We start from the raw sequence: 17,975 nt of genomic DNA on the forward strand, positions 1-17,975 counted from the left end.
CAAAAATTACACGTGTAATTTTAAGGCTCTTTGATCGACTTGTAAGTCTGGGAAACTAACTGAAAAATGCTTCAAAATTCTCCTAGCAAAGAAAAGATACCATGTGAATTACTCTCTGAAAATTTTGCTAGACAAACCATTCTTGAAAAACTACTCTATCACCTAATTATGGTTTATATATTGTATCTATGGCTTTCTGTAGCTTTATGCTACATTTGAGTTGTCATCATCTCAAATCGATATTGTTGCTAAGTGCTGAACATTTAACGCAAGAGTCCCTTGAGAGCACATCCTGTTAACTGTTAATGGATCAATTAGCTAATTAATGTCCTTACGTATTTCCGTTATACGTGCAGTAAGAGACGCGCTAAATTACCTTTTACCGTTTTGCGGTTTGATTAATAAAACTCGGTATATACAATAAAATTCTTATGAGTTAAAGATATTGAACACTCATCACAAAGTAGTTATGGCAATGCCAAATGAAAAAAAATAAAACTAGTAATAGTTCTCACTAGTAAACTGCCCCCGCTTTTTCATAATTTGTTTTACAGCAATAATCTAATCTATTATTATTGATGCCGATGGATCTAATCTATTAATTATTGATGTCGATGGACCACAAATTAGGCTTCGTTTTTATTGTGCCATGTACGTTACGACATTGTTTGCTGTGGAATTTCTTGTTGTGTGACACCGTTGCGTCCTAAACAAATTCACAAGTTCAAGTCGAATATATTACCTAGCGGAAATAACAGATAACACATTGTTCGTGGTGACAAGACGCAAGCTTATTCCCTGGCTTATAACATCAAAATGAACTTATAATAATTCCCAGGCCAAAAATCCTGACAATTCCACGAGTAACAAAATATGGCACATTCATGTCTCTTTACCGCGGAATTAACTAAGGGACGATGTTGGTCTGTGAAAAAGAAACTACTAGAATGAAGAGCCACTTGTTGCACATAACGGTCGCAATAAAGCCAAAAATATAAATCATTTATCATGCTTCTTTTGGAAAGCGGCATTTGAGGAATTTTAAGAACATTTTCAAGTATGGGCTGTCTGCATAGTTACTAGATCAAAAACTATCATAATCTAGTGCTCGTCGGCTCTACTCAAAAGCCGTACATTGCGTAAGAATGAGTTGTCAGAAACTGTGGCCATGCCCTCCTGGTCATCTATCTACAGAGACACAAGTCTTCATAATTCATAAGTCAGTTGAATCGGGGTTGGGAGGGGGGGGGGGTATTACTATGTCGTCTCGCTTAGGGGCGAGGACTTAAGGATTTTGGTCCAATTTGGGTGTTCTGAACAGAATGCTAATAATTTTATATTTTAAACACCTTATTGGGGAAAATAACAAGAAGGGAACAAGACATTAAAAAATATATATATTACAAAATTATTAAAAAGACGAAAATATTTTCCAAAGGGGAGAACGCGGTCGAGACGCCACTATAGAACACATGTCAGGCGAACAAGGAAAAAGCTTTCAAACGCTATAGAATGCTTTCGTTAAAAACGATTCAAAATACAAGTAGGAAATGTTAGTCCCTAGACAATAACAGTCCCAAACCGCAGACTAGGTACAGGGATAGTCTACATCGAAGATTAAGCATAATAATGAAAAAGAATATTTAGTTCTAAAACTCTTGAATAATGGAAATACTAGAAAAGCTGAAGGGGGAAGCAACTGTGCAGATTAAATTCCACAGCTTGAAGTGTGAGTCCATAAAGACCATAAAGGGCCTTGCAGAAAATGCGGCTGAGTTAGGTTTATTTTATTTAGTTTTTCCAAATAATTGCTACGAAACTTAATAATTGCTACGAAACTTAATATTTGCTAAGAAATTACCTCTGTGGATCTAAGTGACAAAACCATAGCATAATTACAACCAAATGTGTCTCCCGGGGGTTATAATTTAAAGATACAAGCAAACTACATTAAGTTTGAAAACTGTTCAGCCCACCAATATTTCCATATATTGCAAACCGTTTCAATCCTCGTCGCTTTTTGCCATCCGTACCTTCTTTTGTATTTGCTGTGTTACTGAAATGTTCCTTCTCTGTTTTAAAAGGGTATTTTTATATTTCACCGAATTTGATGGTCATTTCCCATAATTAAATTTGCCTAAAAATATTTCAAGGTTTAAGGGCCAGAGGGCGGTGTTTGTGGGAGGTGTCTCCAATCCTGGCTTTTACAATCCATCTTGTTGCTCGTCCTTGCACGCTGTCGACTTTTTTTTGTGCGACATGACAAGGAGACCACACCTGTGAGGCGTAGGACAGTTGGGACATAACCAGGGGCAGGTACAGCGTACGTCTACTTCTAGAGTCAGCAAGAAGAGGACAGGTTCGTCTCAATAATCCTAACAGTTCATCAGCTTTTGATAATATATCATGAATGTGGGGTTTCCAGAAGAGATAATGGGAATAATGGGAATTCTGTGACATGTTCCACACAGTGGCTGTCCGAACCCGCTGATTCCAGATGGAATTGGAATTTAGAAGTGTTGGTTTTGTGGAGGGAGGAAAACCGGAGAACCAAGAGAAAAATCCCCGGAGCAAGGACGAGAACCAACAACAAACTCGATCAACCCACATATGACTGCTCCCCAAGAGATCACTTGTAACCTCAATTTTAGCCATCAAGGTCTCGCGGTTGCACGTTAAAAACTAAAAAAACGCCGCCATACTGTGTTGACGGTGTAGTGTGATCAGGAATGAGAATGGAATTTTGGGGGGTAAAAAATGAGCCACGCCCAGATTGGTCTCCTTCAGGAGTTAAATTCCAAATAGCATCCCGTCCCTTTCATATAGGAGGAGTACCCCTCCGCCGGGGGGGAGGCTGAATAACCCGAGATTGCTGATAAAAAGGATGGGGTGGGGGAGGGAGGGGGAGAGGGGTAGGGTTTCCACTTACGTTTCACGGAACAGATGAATCGTTTATTTCACTTTTTTCCACGTATAAAGATTACGCGTGATGACCGCAAAAACAATTTACACGCTAACTAAAAACAAACACAAGCTAGAAAGCTTAATCTTAATTGACGTTTAACGCATCAATTTCGGTATGTTCTATTTCCATGTGGTGAATTTTTTCCTTTGATTCCACGATAAGTGAAAGGGGAATTTTTTTGCGAAGCTTACACAGTAAGGAAGTGTAACAAATTTGAAGCCATTGATTTCAGTGATGATGCAGAAATTTGAGTATTCTAGTCAGCATAAATTGATAAATTTCCAGTAAGGTGTAGCAGTTTTAAGTTGCATTTCTAGTAATTTAAAAGACCCAAATACAAAAATCAGGGTAAGGATACTTATGAAATTTTGCTTGTAAACCCGGGCTCTCTAAGCTGACCCAAAAGCTAACCCTGCTGTGCTATAATAAATTGAGCTGGACTCCCTCTGGTGTTTCACGAACCTAGGACACCCATCCAGTTTCTATTGATCGATGAAAATAAGTTCTGTTATGTCGGCTACAAATTTTTCAACACTACTTCAAATAGAATAAAATGTGACCCTGAAGAACTGGCGGTTATTTTAACCCACTCGGCATCGGCATTTAAAGGGACTTTGTCACGGATTTAAAGATTTTTTGAACAGCCAAAAATTATCTTTGCATTGTAGGAAACCTAAAAATAATGGTCAATTTTTTATTAACAGCTTTTATTTTAGAGCATTAAAACTGTTTTATAAACTTTGCAACAAGTTGGATTGGAGACACCTCATTCCTTTACATGTTCAAATTTAATTTTCTTCATGGGTTAAGTTGCCTACCACTAATTTCAGAACAGTAGCTCCTTTAACTGAGAAAATGAGGTACAAGGCCCAGGGTACAAGGAGACATAAATGATGCCATGATTGCAAATGTGTTGCATTTTATTGACACACCAAATCACACATTACAAGTATATCAGTTGGCCACATGCCCCTCAAAAAACACCCAACTCTCAGTGACATGGCAAAATTCTTAATGCGCAACAAGTCTAATTAGATTTAACACGCCTGACAAAATACGAGTCGGGGGAATAAGTGCCAGTTTTGGCAAATCTTCGTTGAAGCACTTGAAGAGCTTCCGAATTATTTCATCCAATCAAAAACTAGCGCGAGCGCTCACGAGAACTCCGAACGCAATCGCGCGAGCAAATATAACATGTTGCTTAGCAACTTCTGGGACGAAAACCGCGGGCTCAGTCACTTCTCGGAGAAGTGATGTCGCCATCAACTGGCACTTGTTTCCCCGACTGATACACCGAGATGAAGAGAGTGGCACAGTCCTAGGACACTGGCTGGGCTCGAAAGTTCGTTTGACACCCTGATCTCCAACATAATATACAGGCAACACATGCCAAAAGATAAAAACTTTAACTAATATGAAGCTAGCTAGTACACACATCCACCAGCTTAGCTAATAATCAAAAACCTAGCACAGAATAAAAGACATGACTTTATTTATCATATAAGTACTGAGATCTGCTCATAGCAAAGCCGCCAAATGAAAATCGTCTGTCATAGATGAGAAGCAATCTTACTTGCCATACCCATTAGAATATCGTATGACCAATCAGAAGCCTGATTTCTCACCAATAGTTCACAGTTACTTGTTGCTATAAATTCTATAACACGGCTTCAAGACTTGCTTCAAAGCAGTGGTAAAATGGTTATTTTAAGGTACGGCGTAGACTTTGACAAAGAAAACAATGTTAGTCCTTTTTTGTCTCAAACGTTTTGTTTGCTCATCTTCTTCTCTTTCGCTAAAGCAGCAATAGTTGTATAAACGAGCAACGTAGTCAACTGTTGATTTTACTTGATGTTCATGTTGAAATTTACCGATACGTTTTTACTTACTATTTGTTAGAAAAAGAAACAATGCAATGTCTCAGTACTTACATTATAACAAATTACTCCATTTTTGGTCCTTACAAGCGAACCATCCATTATATAACCTCTGTATGTAAATTACAGCTTTCAGTAGCTGACTACAAATTTCCTAATTCCTTATCCAATTGAACTCACAAACCAGTATATATCAGCACACAAAGATTATAAATTTATAGGTTATTTGCATGTATACTTGTCTTAGTCCTTCAGACCACACATAGCCATTATCAAAGGCTAGATTTAGATACAAAAATCAGGTTTGATAATGAAACAGTGTATTATCACAGGATATTTTGAAGGTGCATGTATTCGAACTTGTCCCTTGTATCTTAACTTGCTCTTTACTGCTTGCCAAAATACTCTGCAACTCATAAAAATATCCATCCATACGTGCGCGCGCACACGGCGCGTGCATGTAAGCGGGCACGCTCACACACATACAAAATAAAACACACCTTAAACTTAAAACAAACAAACAAATAAATCACACACCGGTGGCGGATCCAGAGTGCTTATAATGGAAGGGAAGTAAAAATGGGTCTTTTGCTAAAAAAAGGGGCTTGTCGGCCCTTTGGGCCTGATATTTTTTCAACCATAAAAAGGTAGCACCCTCTGGGTCTCTCTCCTAGATCCGCCACTGCACACAATATTTTTTTGCTAGTTATAGTTTACTTTTAGTATTGTTATGTTTTACAGAAAGCTTTACACATTCTGAATTCTTAGCCGTACAGTACCGTAAACTGCCGCTTATAAACCCTGGGCTTATACAACTTGGCCGGCAAGGGGTTTTGGGCGGAATATTAAACACGCTTTGAAATTAGCTGATAAGAAACGAGTTGAGACTAACTTAACATGAGGAAGTATCAAGATACGTTCTTCATTCAAGCTTAACATCACTTTAAAAACTCAATAATTTCAATCAATATATTGGAAAGAAAAAAAAATTTCAACTCATTTTGATGGAGCATGGAGTTGAAGAGAAATGTTGCACATGGGTACAAATGGGGCTTTTAGTAGATAGATTAAGCTTGACGTTATACGGCAAACGGCAAACGCGAGCTTGCCTTTCATTTTGTTGCCTCTTTATTGAATTCTAAAATCAATCCCTCATAAAAATAAGAAAAAAATCCCACATTCACAACAAACACAAAACTACTCATTTCCGCGTACGATCGCCAAACGGTAGACGACAGAAAATAATTTTTGGCCGTTCGCAGGAAAAATAAACGTCATGCTTAATCTCTCTAGTAACTGTTTTATACATGTACAGTAATTGTACAGTAATTGATTGTAAGGAGTTGCTCTAATCAAACGTTATTAAGGTCACAATAAGGGAAAATGGGAAATGGCGGGGCTTATATAGCTTGAACTCAACATTCCTTCTGATATCAGCCCCCCCCCCCTCCAAAACCTCACTTGAAAACCCCCCTCCCAAAAAAAAGTTAAGCCGTATGAAAAAGTTTTTTGAACGAAAAATAACTCAAAATATTGCAGCATTTTACTAAAAAGGGCTATCATACTAAATGTAATTTAACAGTCTGTGATAAATTTTAAGTGGAAATAATAATTTTACCAGAGTATTCAGCTACATCCGAAGTTTGAATTGTTGCACTCTTCAACACAGTTCTGCAAGTCTGAAATAAATCATGGATTTTTAAAAATTATTGTCTGAAGAAATACATGAAACGGACCATACACTTTAGTGAAGTTAACTGACAGTTCTTTAAAATAATACAGGTCAATTCACAACATTCAATCGCAGCTAGTAATACCGTAAGCGGCATTCAGAAAAATTTCTTAGAGCTTATAACCGGAAGTGTATCAGTGATAATCCAGCCACAACATAGTTAAAAAGAACTATTTTAAAATGCAACATTAAAGCTCTTAACAATCGCCAAAAAACCAGCATTTTCCCGAAATACATTTTTCTAACTTACAAGTGGAAATGCAGTTCTAATTGGGTACAAATAGAAGCTGCAAACAAGTCTGCTGAGTGAGCCGTTTCCAGTCTGTGCTGTTCACCTACAGGCGACTACGTGTATGGGTAAAAAACGTAGCCCTTGTTTCCCAGTTACTGTTTTACATATACATTGTTTTTGTTACTAAAATTACCTCAGAATTTATCTGCACCAAGTTCTTCGTCTGCCTCTTTGATGGCATTCTTAACGGAGTCATTTATTTCTTTTATTTTAGCTGGATCTCCTGAAGGAAGTGCTTTCAACAGCTCTGTTTCAATCTTCTCTATTCTCTTTGTCACCTTCTCATGGAAATGGTCCTTCGCCTCTGACACGAGCTTCCTTATCGCCTCTTGGGCCTCTTGGCTGCCTTCCATGAGCTCATTCCGCTTTGCCTCAATGGTGTGCCGTTCCTTCTCTGGATCCAATGCGATCAAATGGCCAAGACTGGCAAGGCGGCTCATCAGATGATTGCGGGATATTTCCACGTACGTGTTGGAAATGGACCACACCACATACGACGTCGTATTTGCTTGGTTGACTTGCTCGTAGATCAGGTCACGCATGAAATCCGTGTCAGCGTAGCCATTAGCCAGCACTCGCTTTTGGCCCACTTTGGCATATTCAACAAAGCTTGCTAGGCTTTCCTTCTGGCATACCTTGATGATATTGGTAATAAACTGGAAGAACTCTACAAGCTTCTGCCACTGCTCACGCACTGAAGCCAGGGCCTTGATACCTTGTATGAGGGTTTCTCTTATTTGGTCGAAATTAGCAATCTTCTCTGGGCTGAGTTCTGCAAGGCTTTGTAACACTTTACTCAACTCTTCATTACTCTCCCTCAGTTCCTTGCATGTTTGGTCATAGCGGTTCTCTTGTCTTTCCAGAAGACCTTTTGCTTCAGCGATTTTAAACCGTGCATTCTCAACCGCTGACTTAGCGACACTTGAAGAGGAAGAATTTGCAGAGCTAGCCATGCTTCTTGCTTGTCTTGGAGGCTTGGTATAGAATGGATTTCCTCCTGTCTTTGTCTGAGCTTTTGTGCAGAACTTCATAACCTTAGACTTCAGTGTTGATGCTTGTTTGGCAATTGCTTCCATTTTATCGGGCGAAAAGTTAAGTTGTGTCATCATGGTTTCCCCTTCCATGCAGATCTTGATGCCTTTTTTCAACAGTTGTAATGCTTCTTTTTTATGCGGGCTGTCTGGCTGAGAGGACCAATCTATCTGTAAATCTTCCATTTTTAGCTTGGTCTTTAGGAGCTTTTTTGCTACGGGTTCTTCATCCCCAACGTCATCGTCATCGTCATCATCATCGTTATCATCATCATCATTTTCATCTTTATCTCTATCTCTATCTTCAGGTTTATTGGAGCTTTCTTTGGATGCAGATTTCAGGTCTTCCACCAACTTTGTAATTAGAATCTTTAAATGGTCTCCGTTGACGGATGCTGGTACTGTTTGGACAGCTGTTGGGGTCTGCTCAGTACTAGGTTCCACTGCCTGATTTGGTGCAGGCGATGGTGTCGCTGCAGGCATTTGGACCCCTGCGGGTAATGGGCCCCCTGCCATAATGCCCGCCACACCTCTCTGGAGTAATAGAGGCAGCATAGTTGAAGCAGTGTTACTCACAGTATTTGTGTACGTTTCAACAAACTGCATCCCAATGAGGTCCCATCCACTTGGCATAGAATCCACAGCTTTCTCCCAGCCTGCTTTCGCATCTTTTACTTGCGTTTCTAGGTCTTCTTGTTGTTTCTTTGCCAAAGTTATTTTCTCGCGGGCTGATTTTTCTTTAGCTAAGGCAATTTCTTGTTTTATTTTTATTTCTTCTTGGGCTTTTTGATAATACCCCCTAGCAGCTGACGCGACTTCCAACAGCTCACCCGTGAGATCCATCACCTGTTCGAACTTCGCTTCAACTGCTTGTGCTAAGCGCAAGCACTCTGTAGCATTTCTGTCAATCTTTCCAAGTTCTATTGGAAGAAAATCTTTAACATCCTTCTCACTTCCTTTGACGAGAGTACGGACAACTTTCTTCACTTGATCGGGCACTTGGGCAGAATAGAGTCGTATTTGATCCATGTTCTTGTAAAGTAAATAAATAAAAAGAACGTAATTATTAATAGGTAAATTTTGTTTGAAAATATTTTACATACATTGGCTGTTCAACCCCTGCTTATAACTCTATAACCATTACATCCTTTATAATAGGTATTATTCTCGTAATCTTCTTGATTAATACTTCTGGATTTTTCTGTTCTCTTGGATTATATTAAAAGTTGAAGTTCAAATAAGATACTTTCTAATAATAGAGTTTGGATAACATATCCAGTCGCGAAAGGAACTGCCTGACATTATTCTTAAAAGCACGGCTGTTTAGATTCGTTCATTTGTTTATAGCATTTAATGAATCATTTGGTTAACTCCAGTCCAGTGAAATACAATATCGAGATAGGGATCGTGGTGGGATGAGGTTTTAGTCACAAGGGGTTGGATTATGCTATCAGTGAAAATAATATATAGATTTAGGCAAGCCTAAAAGCGAAGCTCCCCGGTGGTTTTTGATAAATATGCGGTCAAAGCTTTAATGTATACGCTGGCCCATAGGTGCAAGATAAATATAAATCCATCATAATCTCGAGGCAGAACAACTAATGGCCTAAAAATTAATTAAGAGTTTATTCTCTCCAGCCCAATCTAAAGAATAGAAAATAGTTTTACGATCCATTTATTGTTTTGCTTGATACAACTCATGCCCAGAATAAAAATTAAGAGTCTATTCTCTGCTTTCTAAGAATAGAAAATAGTTTTACGATTCTCTTATCGTTTTGCTTTATACAAAATGACGTCAATATATTTTGTGGGCATATTCCCGTCTTACTTTTCTTTCCTTTATTTGTCTTAACATCGGCGCACTGAAATGGGTTGCTCAGTCACGTACGCAAATTTAAAACTTATCTTTTATTTCTTACCGTGTGCAAAGTTTAAATTTATTTTGTTCGAGCTTTTTGCTTTGTCTTCGTTTAGCACTTCGAATAACGACACTTATACTGTATGAATTTCTTCCGCCGAGAAAATGTAAGGCTAAAAGTCGAAATAAACTCACAGAAATAAGAAATAAACCCTCACGGCAAAGGATTAGGATTCGACTTTATTGACGGTCAAAGAAAATCAACTTACGGCAAGCTTGCAGATACTCAGATAGATACTCAGATACTAATAGATACACAGCTTTATTTTGCTTAAATGTCCCTCCAAAAATGCTTGAAAAATTGTAGGGAAAAAGTTTTCCAAAACGCTTGAAAAATGCAGAAAGAAACCCAAACCGTTTCTTCAACTAAACACTGTAGACTGCTGTAGTTTTATACGTGACATATCGGTTGTGTCGCCGCGGAGAGCCGCGGATCGGAAAGCGCGCCAAAAACAAAGCCTCGTTTCGGTTTAAGACCTTTTAAAAATCCCGGATGACTATGGCCGCCATGTTGCACGACGTACGTCGTACGCGCCCGCGAACCGTGCCGCTAGCCATGATGACCATGAAAACTCAAATTCATGGTTCTGTTAATTTTCTATGGGTATGGGGCTCTGCTTTGCGGCCCTGCGTGCCGCTGGGAGCTCCGCTGTTAAGCTTTTGCCACTTAAACAATTTAAGAAAAAATAAAGTTCAAATCAAATATCTTGCAAGCTTTTACTACATTATGAATATTTAGTCTATTAAAACTTCTGTCTGTTAAGTACAGGGGGGGGGGGGGGGAAGAAAGTCGGCACTTTTATTTGAATACATAGCAGTGCCTGGAAATGGTGCGAGTCTATGTCAATCAAGCCGTTGCTAAGAAAGACGTCGAACCAAAGTTTTGTTTTCTCAGAAAGATCTAAATATCAATTACTGCGTGCGTGTGAAATGCGAATAGTCGCGGTGTTTGCGTTTGATGTTTTACGCCGCTGAGATGTTTTTGGCATTTTCAGACAGATTTCTCACCTAATGTCTCACGCCACTGAGAATGTTTTGGCGGCGTGGAATAACAAGCAAAAATTTTGTCACGGTTGAAATTTAACAACCAAAAAATGGGAAATAATTTCAGAACCATTAGAGTTTTTTTTAATTAGTATAATTCACAAGCCTTACTTTTGCCTGACTGGTCACCGTTATCACTGTTAGCTACTGTTTGTTATTTTGATGTCCGGAAGACTTCAAAGAAGCAATCAAAATGCAAATAGCTATTGTGTTTTGTGCACGGTCAAGACCAAATCATGCGAACTAAACAATGAACTTTGTCAAGCTGTTCACTACGCCCTTAGCAACCATTCGATAGCTACTGCGCAGTCTCGGTTGCCCGGCACCGCTATGATTACTTTTTGAGTCGTGTAACAAAGAGAAGTTTCTCCCCCCCCCCCCCCTGGTTAAGTACAACTCCTTTCTTTTGTTAGTTAATCAGTCAATACACTAAATCTAAATCTAAATTTTCACTAAATCTGTAAGTAAAGTTTCTAGTCTTTATGTGAGTTTTGTGTTTTGTCGTTTGTGTTAATATTTTAGTACCTTACCTTAAGGGAAAAAAAATATGTAATTACTTAAGATGGATTCCCGTCTATAATTCGCTCATTATGGTTATTTCGGGCAGCCATGTATTCATTTTAACTTAGATCCTCCGATTTTGTAAATTCAATTTAATTACGGGCACGAATAAAGTTGTTGTTATTGTTGTTGTTATGGTGTTGGTGAAGAGAGATGACCTCTCAAATATAAATCGTTTGATCCAAATGGCAATCCTTCGAGTGTTGGTAGTTGATGGCTGAACATTTTTCTTTGTACGTGGATAACAAGTTTCTTAAAATTCAAGTGGACAAAGCTGACAAAAAGTAACAGAGTCTACAGAGGAGAGCTTTCCTATAATAACTTTGCATCACCAAGGTAAATTCAAGATACAAAAAACTCGTCTGTACGAGTATTGTTAAACCTCTCGGCATTTTAAAGTTGGCCTACACTGCCTCAGTGCATGATGTGCCATCTGTTATAAACTGCGACTTTTCGTAATTGAATTGATTTGTTTATTCCTATATTCGTCCCTATATACACAAATTCTTCTCGTAACTTCGTATCTCTCGATCTCGCACGTCTCGCCTCGAAAATGGACTGATCAAAGTCTATTGTACATGCCACTTATCACAAGGTTCACGTGTCGATCACTTACAACTGTACAAACAAAACGAGTACATGTATCTCGTTATATAGATTGCGAAACTGTCCATCATGGGGTGTTTACGACGAATTAAACATCATCTAGGAAAAACAATGCAGATGCCCTGTCTTGTCAAACAGAAATACCAGGGTCACGAGGCTATGTCCATGATGAAGAATATGTAAGCGCAAACACACTTCAAGCAGTACCTGTAGCTCTGAGAATCGAGGAGATAGAGAAAGCCTTACTTCATGACGAAGAGTTGAAAATTGTGCGGGATTGCTTGCAGAATATAATGAAAATTGGGAGAAAGCTCCAAAGACCTTTGTGCGCAATAAGTTGACTTACATCGGTCAGGTTGTGTTATAAGGAACTAGAAATGCCATTCCGAGTGAGCTACAGAAGTGGGTACTAGCCCTCGCCCACGAGGGCATCAAGGAATTGTGATCAAAGACCGCTTAAGAGTGCTTCAGGTATCACCAGGTATGTTCCGCCTCCACCGATTACACTTACATTATCGCCTGATGAAGCATTGCATGTGGTAGGACCACTGCCTAGCTGGAAGAGACTTTCTACCAGTGGGGGTTGACAATTTCTCTAGGTGGATGGAAGAAGATGTTTTCCGCTCGACAAAGAATGTCACGATTATCAAATGGTTTGCTTAGACAATCATTTTGCAGGGTATGGTGCACCAGCCAGTCTAGAACTGATAATGGTCCTTACCTTGTGTCCGAAAAGATGGAGTAATACCTAGAGGTAATGGGCATTGTGCATTATCATTATCATTTCTACTCAGCTCGATTAGCTTTTTAGTTATACTGAATAAATTTACCAATTTTTCTTAAAAAGCGTGTGTTGTTATTAGGGCGATCAGTGTTTGACAGTGTTTGTGTTTTAAAAATTTTGGTTTGTATCTGATCTAATGTATCTGATTAAATGTTGGTAAAAACGTATAAAACTGAATTTTCGGTAACTCTCTGCTACCTTCATCAGAGTTAAAATTGGTTCAGTTTTTTCGTATAATAAGTTTTTATACGCCGCCGGTCTCTAGGGATGTTCCCAATGTTAAATAAACTTGTGGGAACAGTTATAACTGTGTGAATGAGCATGTTATAACTGTGTGAATGAGCATGTGCATTTCCCACAAGTTTATTTAACATTGGGAACATCTCTAGAGACCGGCGGCGTATAAAAACTTATTATGCAAAAAACTGAACCAATTTTAACTCTGATGAAGGTAGCAGAGAGTTACCGAAAATTCAGTTTTATACGTTTTTACCAACATTTTTTTTAGATCAGATACAAACCAAAATTTTTATTAAAGCGTGTGTTGTTGTTGTTGTCATCACGCTACGCTTTTCTGTCTAATTGAGCCAATTTTGAGGCTGAGCGATAAAACCGGCGGTCTTTACCCATGGCGGGTCTGAGAGTTTTCCAAGTTGAAAAAAAAGGGGAGCTGAGCTGAACGAGTTCGTGTTGGTTTACTGTTCGACGAACCGAAACACAACAGCAGTCAGCCCGGCCAAAATGTTTTTCAGAAAAAGTTAACAACCAAGCAACCAGAGCTCACACAAGTTGATGAAAAACAGAGTGATGTGGTATACCTACAAGTTAGAGACCCCAACTTAGAAAGAAAACAGTTAGCTAAAGACTATGCTGATCAGTGGAAGAAATCATATAACTGAAGACAGAGCTGTCAACGTAGGAAAGGACGCTGTGCTGCTAAAGAAGGAAGGAAAACGAGTTGTACTCATCGTATGAAAGCGAACCTTATAAAGGAAAAGCTCGACATGGTGATCAGGTTGTTCCGAGGTCAAACGGAAAGAAAACTAAAGAGAACTGACTGATAATCGCTCGAGTGTCATTCTCGATTTTACGCTACAACTTTTTCTCAATCTATATATCTCCTTTATGCAGTAGTGAACCCAACGGAGCTCGATTTCAAAAGGACACAGACAATCGATGATTTAACGAAGTCAAAAACATTTTGGGCAGAGATATTCAACTGAATACGAAAATTTTCTATAAGCCAAATAATCCTTTGGAGGTTTGAGGTAAGTACTACAAAAGGAGCAGACAAAGAGACCTTTTCAACGGTTTAGATTCCAATTTTTCAAGGAACAAAAAGTGAATGAAATGTTTTTAAGACTTAAGTTTCTTACCTTGTGGGCTTCATTGAACGCTCTCCATCCAGTATTGCTCACTTGTACCAAGCAGGCTCGAAATGATTCGGGATGCTGAATAAACTGGAAACCTTTTTCAGGCCTTTGATTTTCCAATGAGAAGTCTTTTTCCCCTGCTACCAGCATCAGTTGTCCCAGTAGAGCGATGGATAATGGTGCAGGAGTCAGGAACTCTGCCCAGTTGACACTGGGAGACATCATCAACAACGCTGTTTCATTCTTGTCATCTCCAGAGTTGGCGTTTATTAAAGCTTTGTCTAGTTTGGCTACCACGTTGGTATTTGGTTCCGACGCCATTTTTCTCTGAGAACACAGTTTAAAAACAACTGATGAGAAGTGTGCAATTTGACGGGATAAAAATTTCATAACTCAACTCACTCAAAACTTCGCTTCTTGGACACTTGGTCATTTTATTCTGAGTAATTGCTTCATTTTAATTACACGCAACAGAATCCTTAGAACAATGTTTTATATAAAAGCTATATTATTGTAGTTTACGACCGTTTATTTTTACAGCGTTAAAATTTTAACGTCAGATTAAAATAGAGCACTTTCTCACAAAAGTTTATCATGGCTTCATAAATCGAGTTCAAATGCACCAAAAATGAACACTGACACGATTAACACCCGAGTGTCTTCTCCACACATTTATCCAAAATAAAGTTGTTTACTTTTTTAATAACTTTGTTCGTTCTTTATTTTGCAAACAGTCTAAGTTACGGAGAGGTCAAAGAAATAGCATTACCTATGGAAGGACAGCCATAACTTTTGGTGGACACAAAAATTAAAAAAAATGCGCCGATACGTATATAAGAATTTTACGAAAACTATCTCAGAGTAGTGGTAAAATTTCAGGTAATTTGATTCAGAGGCTATTGACTGGAAATTAAAACGTATTCACGATTGTTTGTTTTAAGAAAACAAAACAAAAACAATTTGGTCAACGAATTGTCGATGAACACAGTGAACTCAATGCGTGACTTACTCAGTAAGTAAATAACAGAACCGTGACATCCTCAACACACGCTTTGTCCGCGGCCCGGGGGGTACTCAAAAAAGTTTTGTACGGGGAGGCTCCGCCCGGAGTTCCAACCCCTACCCTTTTATATACCATTTTGATAGAAAAAGGTACCCCTTTTGTATACCTTTTATTGCAAAAAGGCACCCCTTTCATATACCTACACGACATCACATTTACCTAAAACGGGAAGTTTTCTTGTTATTTTTATGTAGCGCTTTAATTAAAACGATACAGCCAAAAGTTGCGTCTGCCGAAATATATGATATAAAGGCCTTTTAAAATAACATTATGGCAGATTTCCCTACCCTTTCAGGTATTACCTAAACTTGTGAGAATCCCTACGAGTATCCGCGATTTCTAAAGGGTAAGATAACAAGGTTTTTTTCCGTCTTGTTTCTTGTTTTAAGATTTTTTTTACGAAATACAACATCGCGATTTGAAATTTGATTAGTTAACATGCCGAAAGAAACTCAAGTCAAGAAGGCGATTGAGGAAAACGACATTGGAAATGATCCTGAAGAATACAAAGCAATCTAAGATAAACGGCTTCGATTCTCGGGCCGGCAATAATTTATCGAATGGATTTTTTACCTCTTCGGGCTTGCTTACATAAATTTTCCACCGGCTTGCATTAAGATAAATTTCTCTTGCTTGCATTCATGCACTGGCTCGTGTATATTCTCCTGTAATCATTCTTCTTGATTGCGAGTAAAGCGGGCCAGTCTAAATCACTGAACGTTTTCTTCTTTAACTTGTTTTGATTTCTTTGGCACGATTTGCTGACAAAACGATCACGGTCTCTTTTTCCATTTTTGACGACATTGAAACAACCAGAAAGGAAGCCAACGCGAATGATCTTTTCAAATACACACACAACCTTAAACTTCGACATCAATTTCGACAGTCAACTGATCATTGATTAGAAAAAAAAAGTTAAGGAACTAGTTCATGCTCGACAACTTAACATGTAACTTTCCACCCAAATATGTTTTTACTTAGTAGAATCAAAGCTCTTTGGAGATCATCCAAAATTTAAAATAAATTGTCACAAATTGGTGATTGATGATACATTTGAAATACTCCTAAAGAAGTACGAAGTTTAGGATTGAGAAAGACTGACAGAGATGATTTCAAATCGGCAACTTTTGGACCCTTTTGACATAAAACCAAAACCTACATTGTGTAATAAATCATGAGATCATGCTTAGAAACTGACAAGATTCTTCCTGGAAACAGTTATAAAATCAAACTTTTCTGTGTTTTAGGAAGCCTTTAGATTATATTAACCTTTAGTTTATTACCTTTTCGTTGCGGGCTCGAAGCTGTAAAAATTTTACATGTTACAGTCTGTTACGAACTGAACCCCAGAGTAACTCTTTTTCTCTTAAAAAACAACAACAACAGAACTGAGTTGAAAACCCAAAACAAATTAGCATCCAAAAAAGTGACAAACGTAAATGATATTTTAAAGAAAGAATAGAAGGCACAAACCTTTCACAGAAGTCTGCTTGAGGTAATTCCTTCCGCTGAACTGTGATGAAATGCAATGCTTTAAAATTAAGGAAATATTTCATGCTCAATAACTCTCCACGTACCGAAATAATATTTATGGGTTGTTCTTTTTTGGTAGATTCAAAGCTCTTTGGGAGATCTTTCAGAAATTTAAATAATCGAAAATACATGTGTCATAAAAGTAGGAAATTTATGATTGCGAAAGACTGACAGAAATGATTTTAAATTGGCAACTTTTGACAAAAAAGTCAAAAGGAACATTTTGCATTAACTGAGCTCATGCTTAGAAACTGACAGGATTCTTGCTGGAAACCAGATATAAATAAAAGCTGTATTTATGCGTTGCTCACGAAGCCTTTAGATTGATATTAACCTTATATATACAAGAGATAACAAGAGAAAGATACAGCTATAGACGCAGGCAAACTATTATCACAGAATAAACTTAAGATTTCAATCACTTCTAGTCAAGGAAGGAAATCGGGTAAATGATAGACTCTTTTACTTTTTTAAAATTCAACCAAGCGGCCTTAGAAATAATAGAATTAAACGTTCTTCCGAAGCTGTAAAAATTGTAGCTGTCGTATAAGATAGTCTATTACAAACTGAAACCCAGAAAAATTCTCTTCCTCTCTTAAAAAAACTTGACAACCAAAAAAAACTAGCATCAAAAATAGTGACGAAAGTCAATGATATACTAAAGGTACAAACCTTTCACAGAAGTCTGCTTGAGGTTATTTCTCCAGCTGAACTGCAATGAAATGCCATCGTTCTTTATCAAAAACTCTTTAAGACTATGCTTGTGACAATTACTACTTTAACACCTCACATCATCAGCCAATCATGGATTACATTGAAGCGGAAAAAAAAACAACCAACTTCAAAAGATTTAATTCCATTGGCTTCGGCCAATGGAGGCCGGAAAAATGCATCTAACAATTCAACAGAATGCAATTATCTTAAACTTAAAACTTCCTGTGTAAATTGTCGAGCAACGAATAATGGTGTGATTTCTAGAAGGAAAAAAATTAATTATTTTTGAAAAGATATTGGACCAGCAGGGCTCACAGCACGAAATATATAACTTGAGTGGGTAATGGTTCATTAACGCATTTAATAACTTCACTATTGTCCAACCCCTAAATTATGAAACTCAGGGAAACCTCATTGGAATATATTTCTTTTCGACTTCGTCAACGTTTTTCGTCAACTGAAAAAATGCAAACTTTGCAAGA

At 38.0% G+C, this 17,975-nt stretch overlaps 1 protein-coding gene across 3 annotated transcripts; it reads right to left on the bottom strand.

Annotated features, from left to right (window-relative positions):
• Nucleotides 1-3,867: 3,867 nt before the first annotated feature.
• Nucleotides 3,868-17,487, bottom strand: LOC144630334 (uncharacterized). 3 transcript variants are annotated; one of them, XM_078488688.1, is made up of 5 exons: nt 17,452-17,487; nt 16,720-16,777; nt 14,187-14,510; nt 7,000-8,929; nt 3,868-6,521 (listed from the first exon to the last, which is right to left on the bottom strand). In XM_078488688.1, exons 3-4 carry the CDS (start codon nt 14,502-14,504, stop codon nt 7,001-7,003), a joined length of 2,247 nt encoding a protein of 748 aa, XP_078344814.1. In that variant the 5' UTR covers nt 14,505-14,510; nt 16,720-16,777; nt 17,452-17,487; the 3' UTR covers nt 3,868-6,521; nt 7,000. The 3 variants fall into 3 exon arrangements, with proteins under 3 accessions (XP_078344814.1, XP_078344816.1, XP_078344815.1); XM_078488690.1 differs by lacking the exons at nt 16,720-16,777; nt 17,452-17,487 and adding an exon at nt 15,193-15,239; XM_078488689.1 differs by lacking the exons at nt 16,720-16,777; nt 17,452-17,487 and having other exon boundaries at nt 14,187-14,551.
• Between the last annotated feature and the right edge of the window lie 488 nt (nt 17,488-17,975).

This window comes from Oculina patagonica, chromosome 11, assembly GCF_052425735.1.
Source record: "Oculina patagonica isolate OP01 chromosome 11, crgOcupat, whole genome shotgun sequence".
Lineage (NCBI taxonomy): Eukaryota > Metazoa > Cnidaria > Anthozoa > Scleractinia > Oculinidae > Oculina > Oculina patagonica.

What these genes read in the sequence shown, in the direction of transcription:
- LOC144630334 (XM_078488688.1), bottom strand. Translation starts at nt 14,504, where the DNA reads ATGGCGTCGGAACCAAATACCAACGTGGTAGCCAAACTAGACAAAGCT. An exon ending in CGTTCAATGAAGCCCACAAG is followed by an intron (nt 8,930 to 14,186) that starts GTAAGAAACTTA and finishes TTACTTTACAAG; the next exon opens with AACATGGATCAAATACGACT.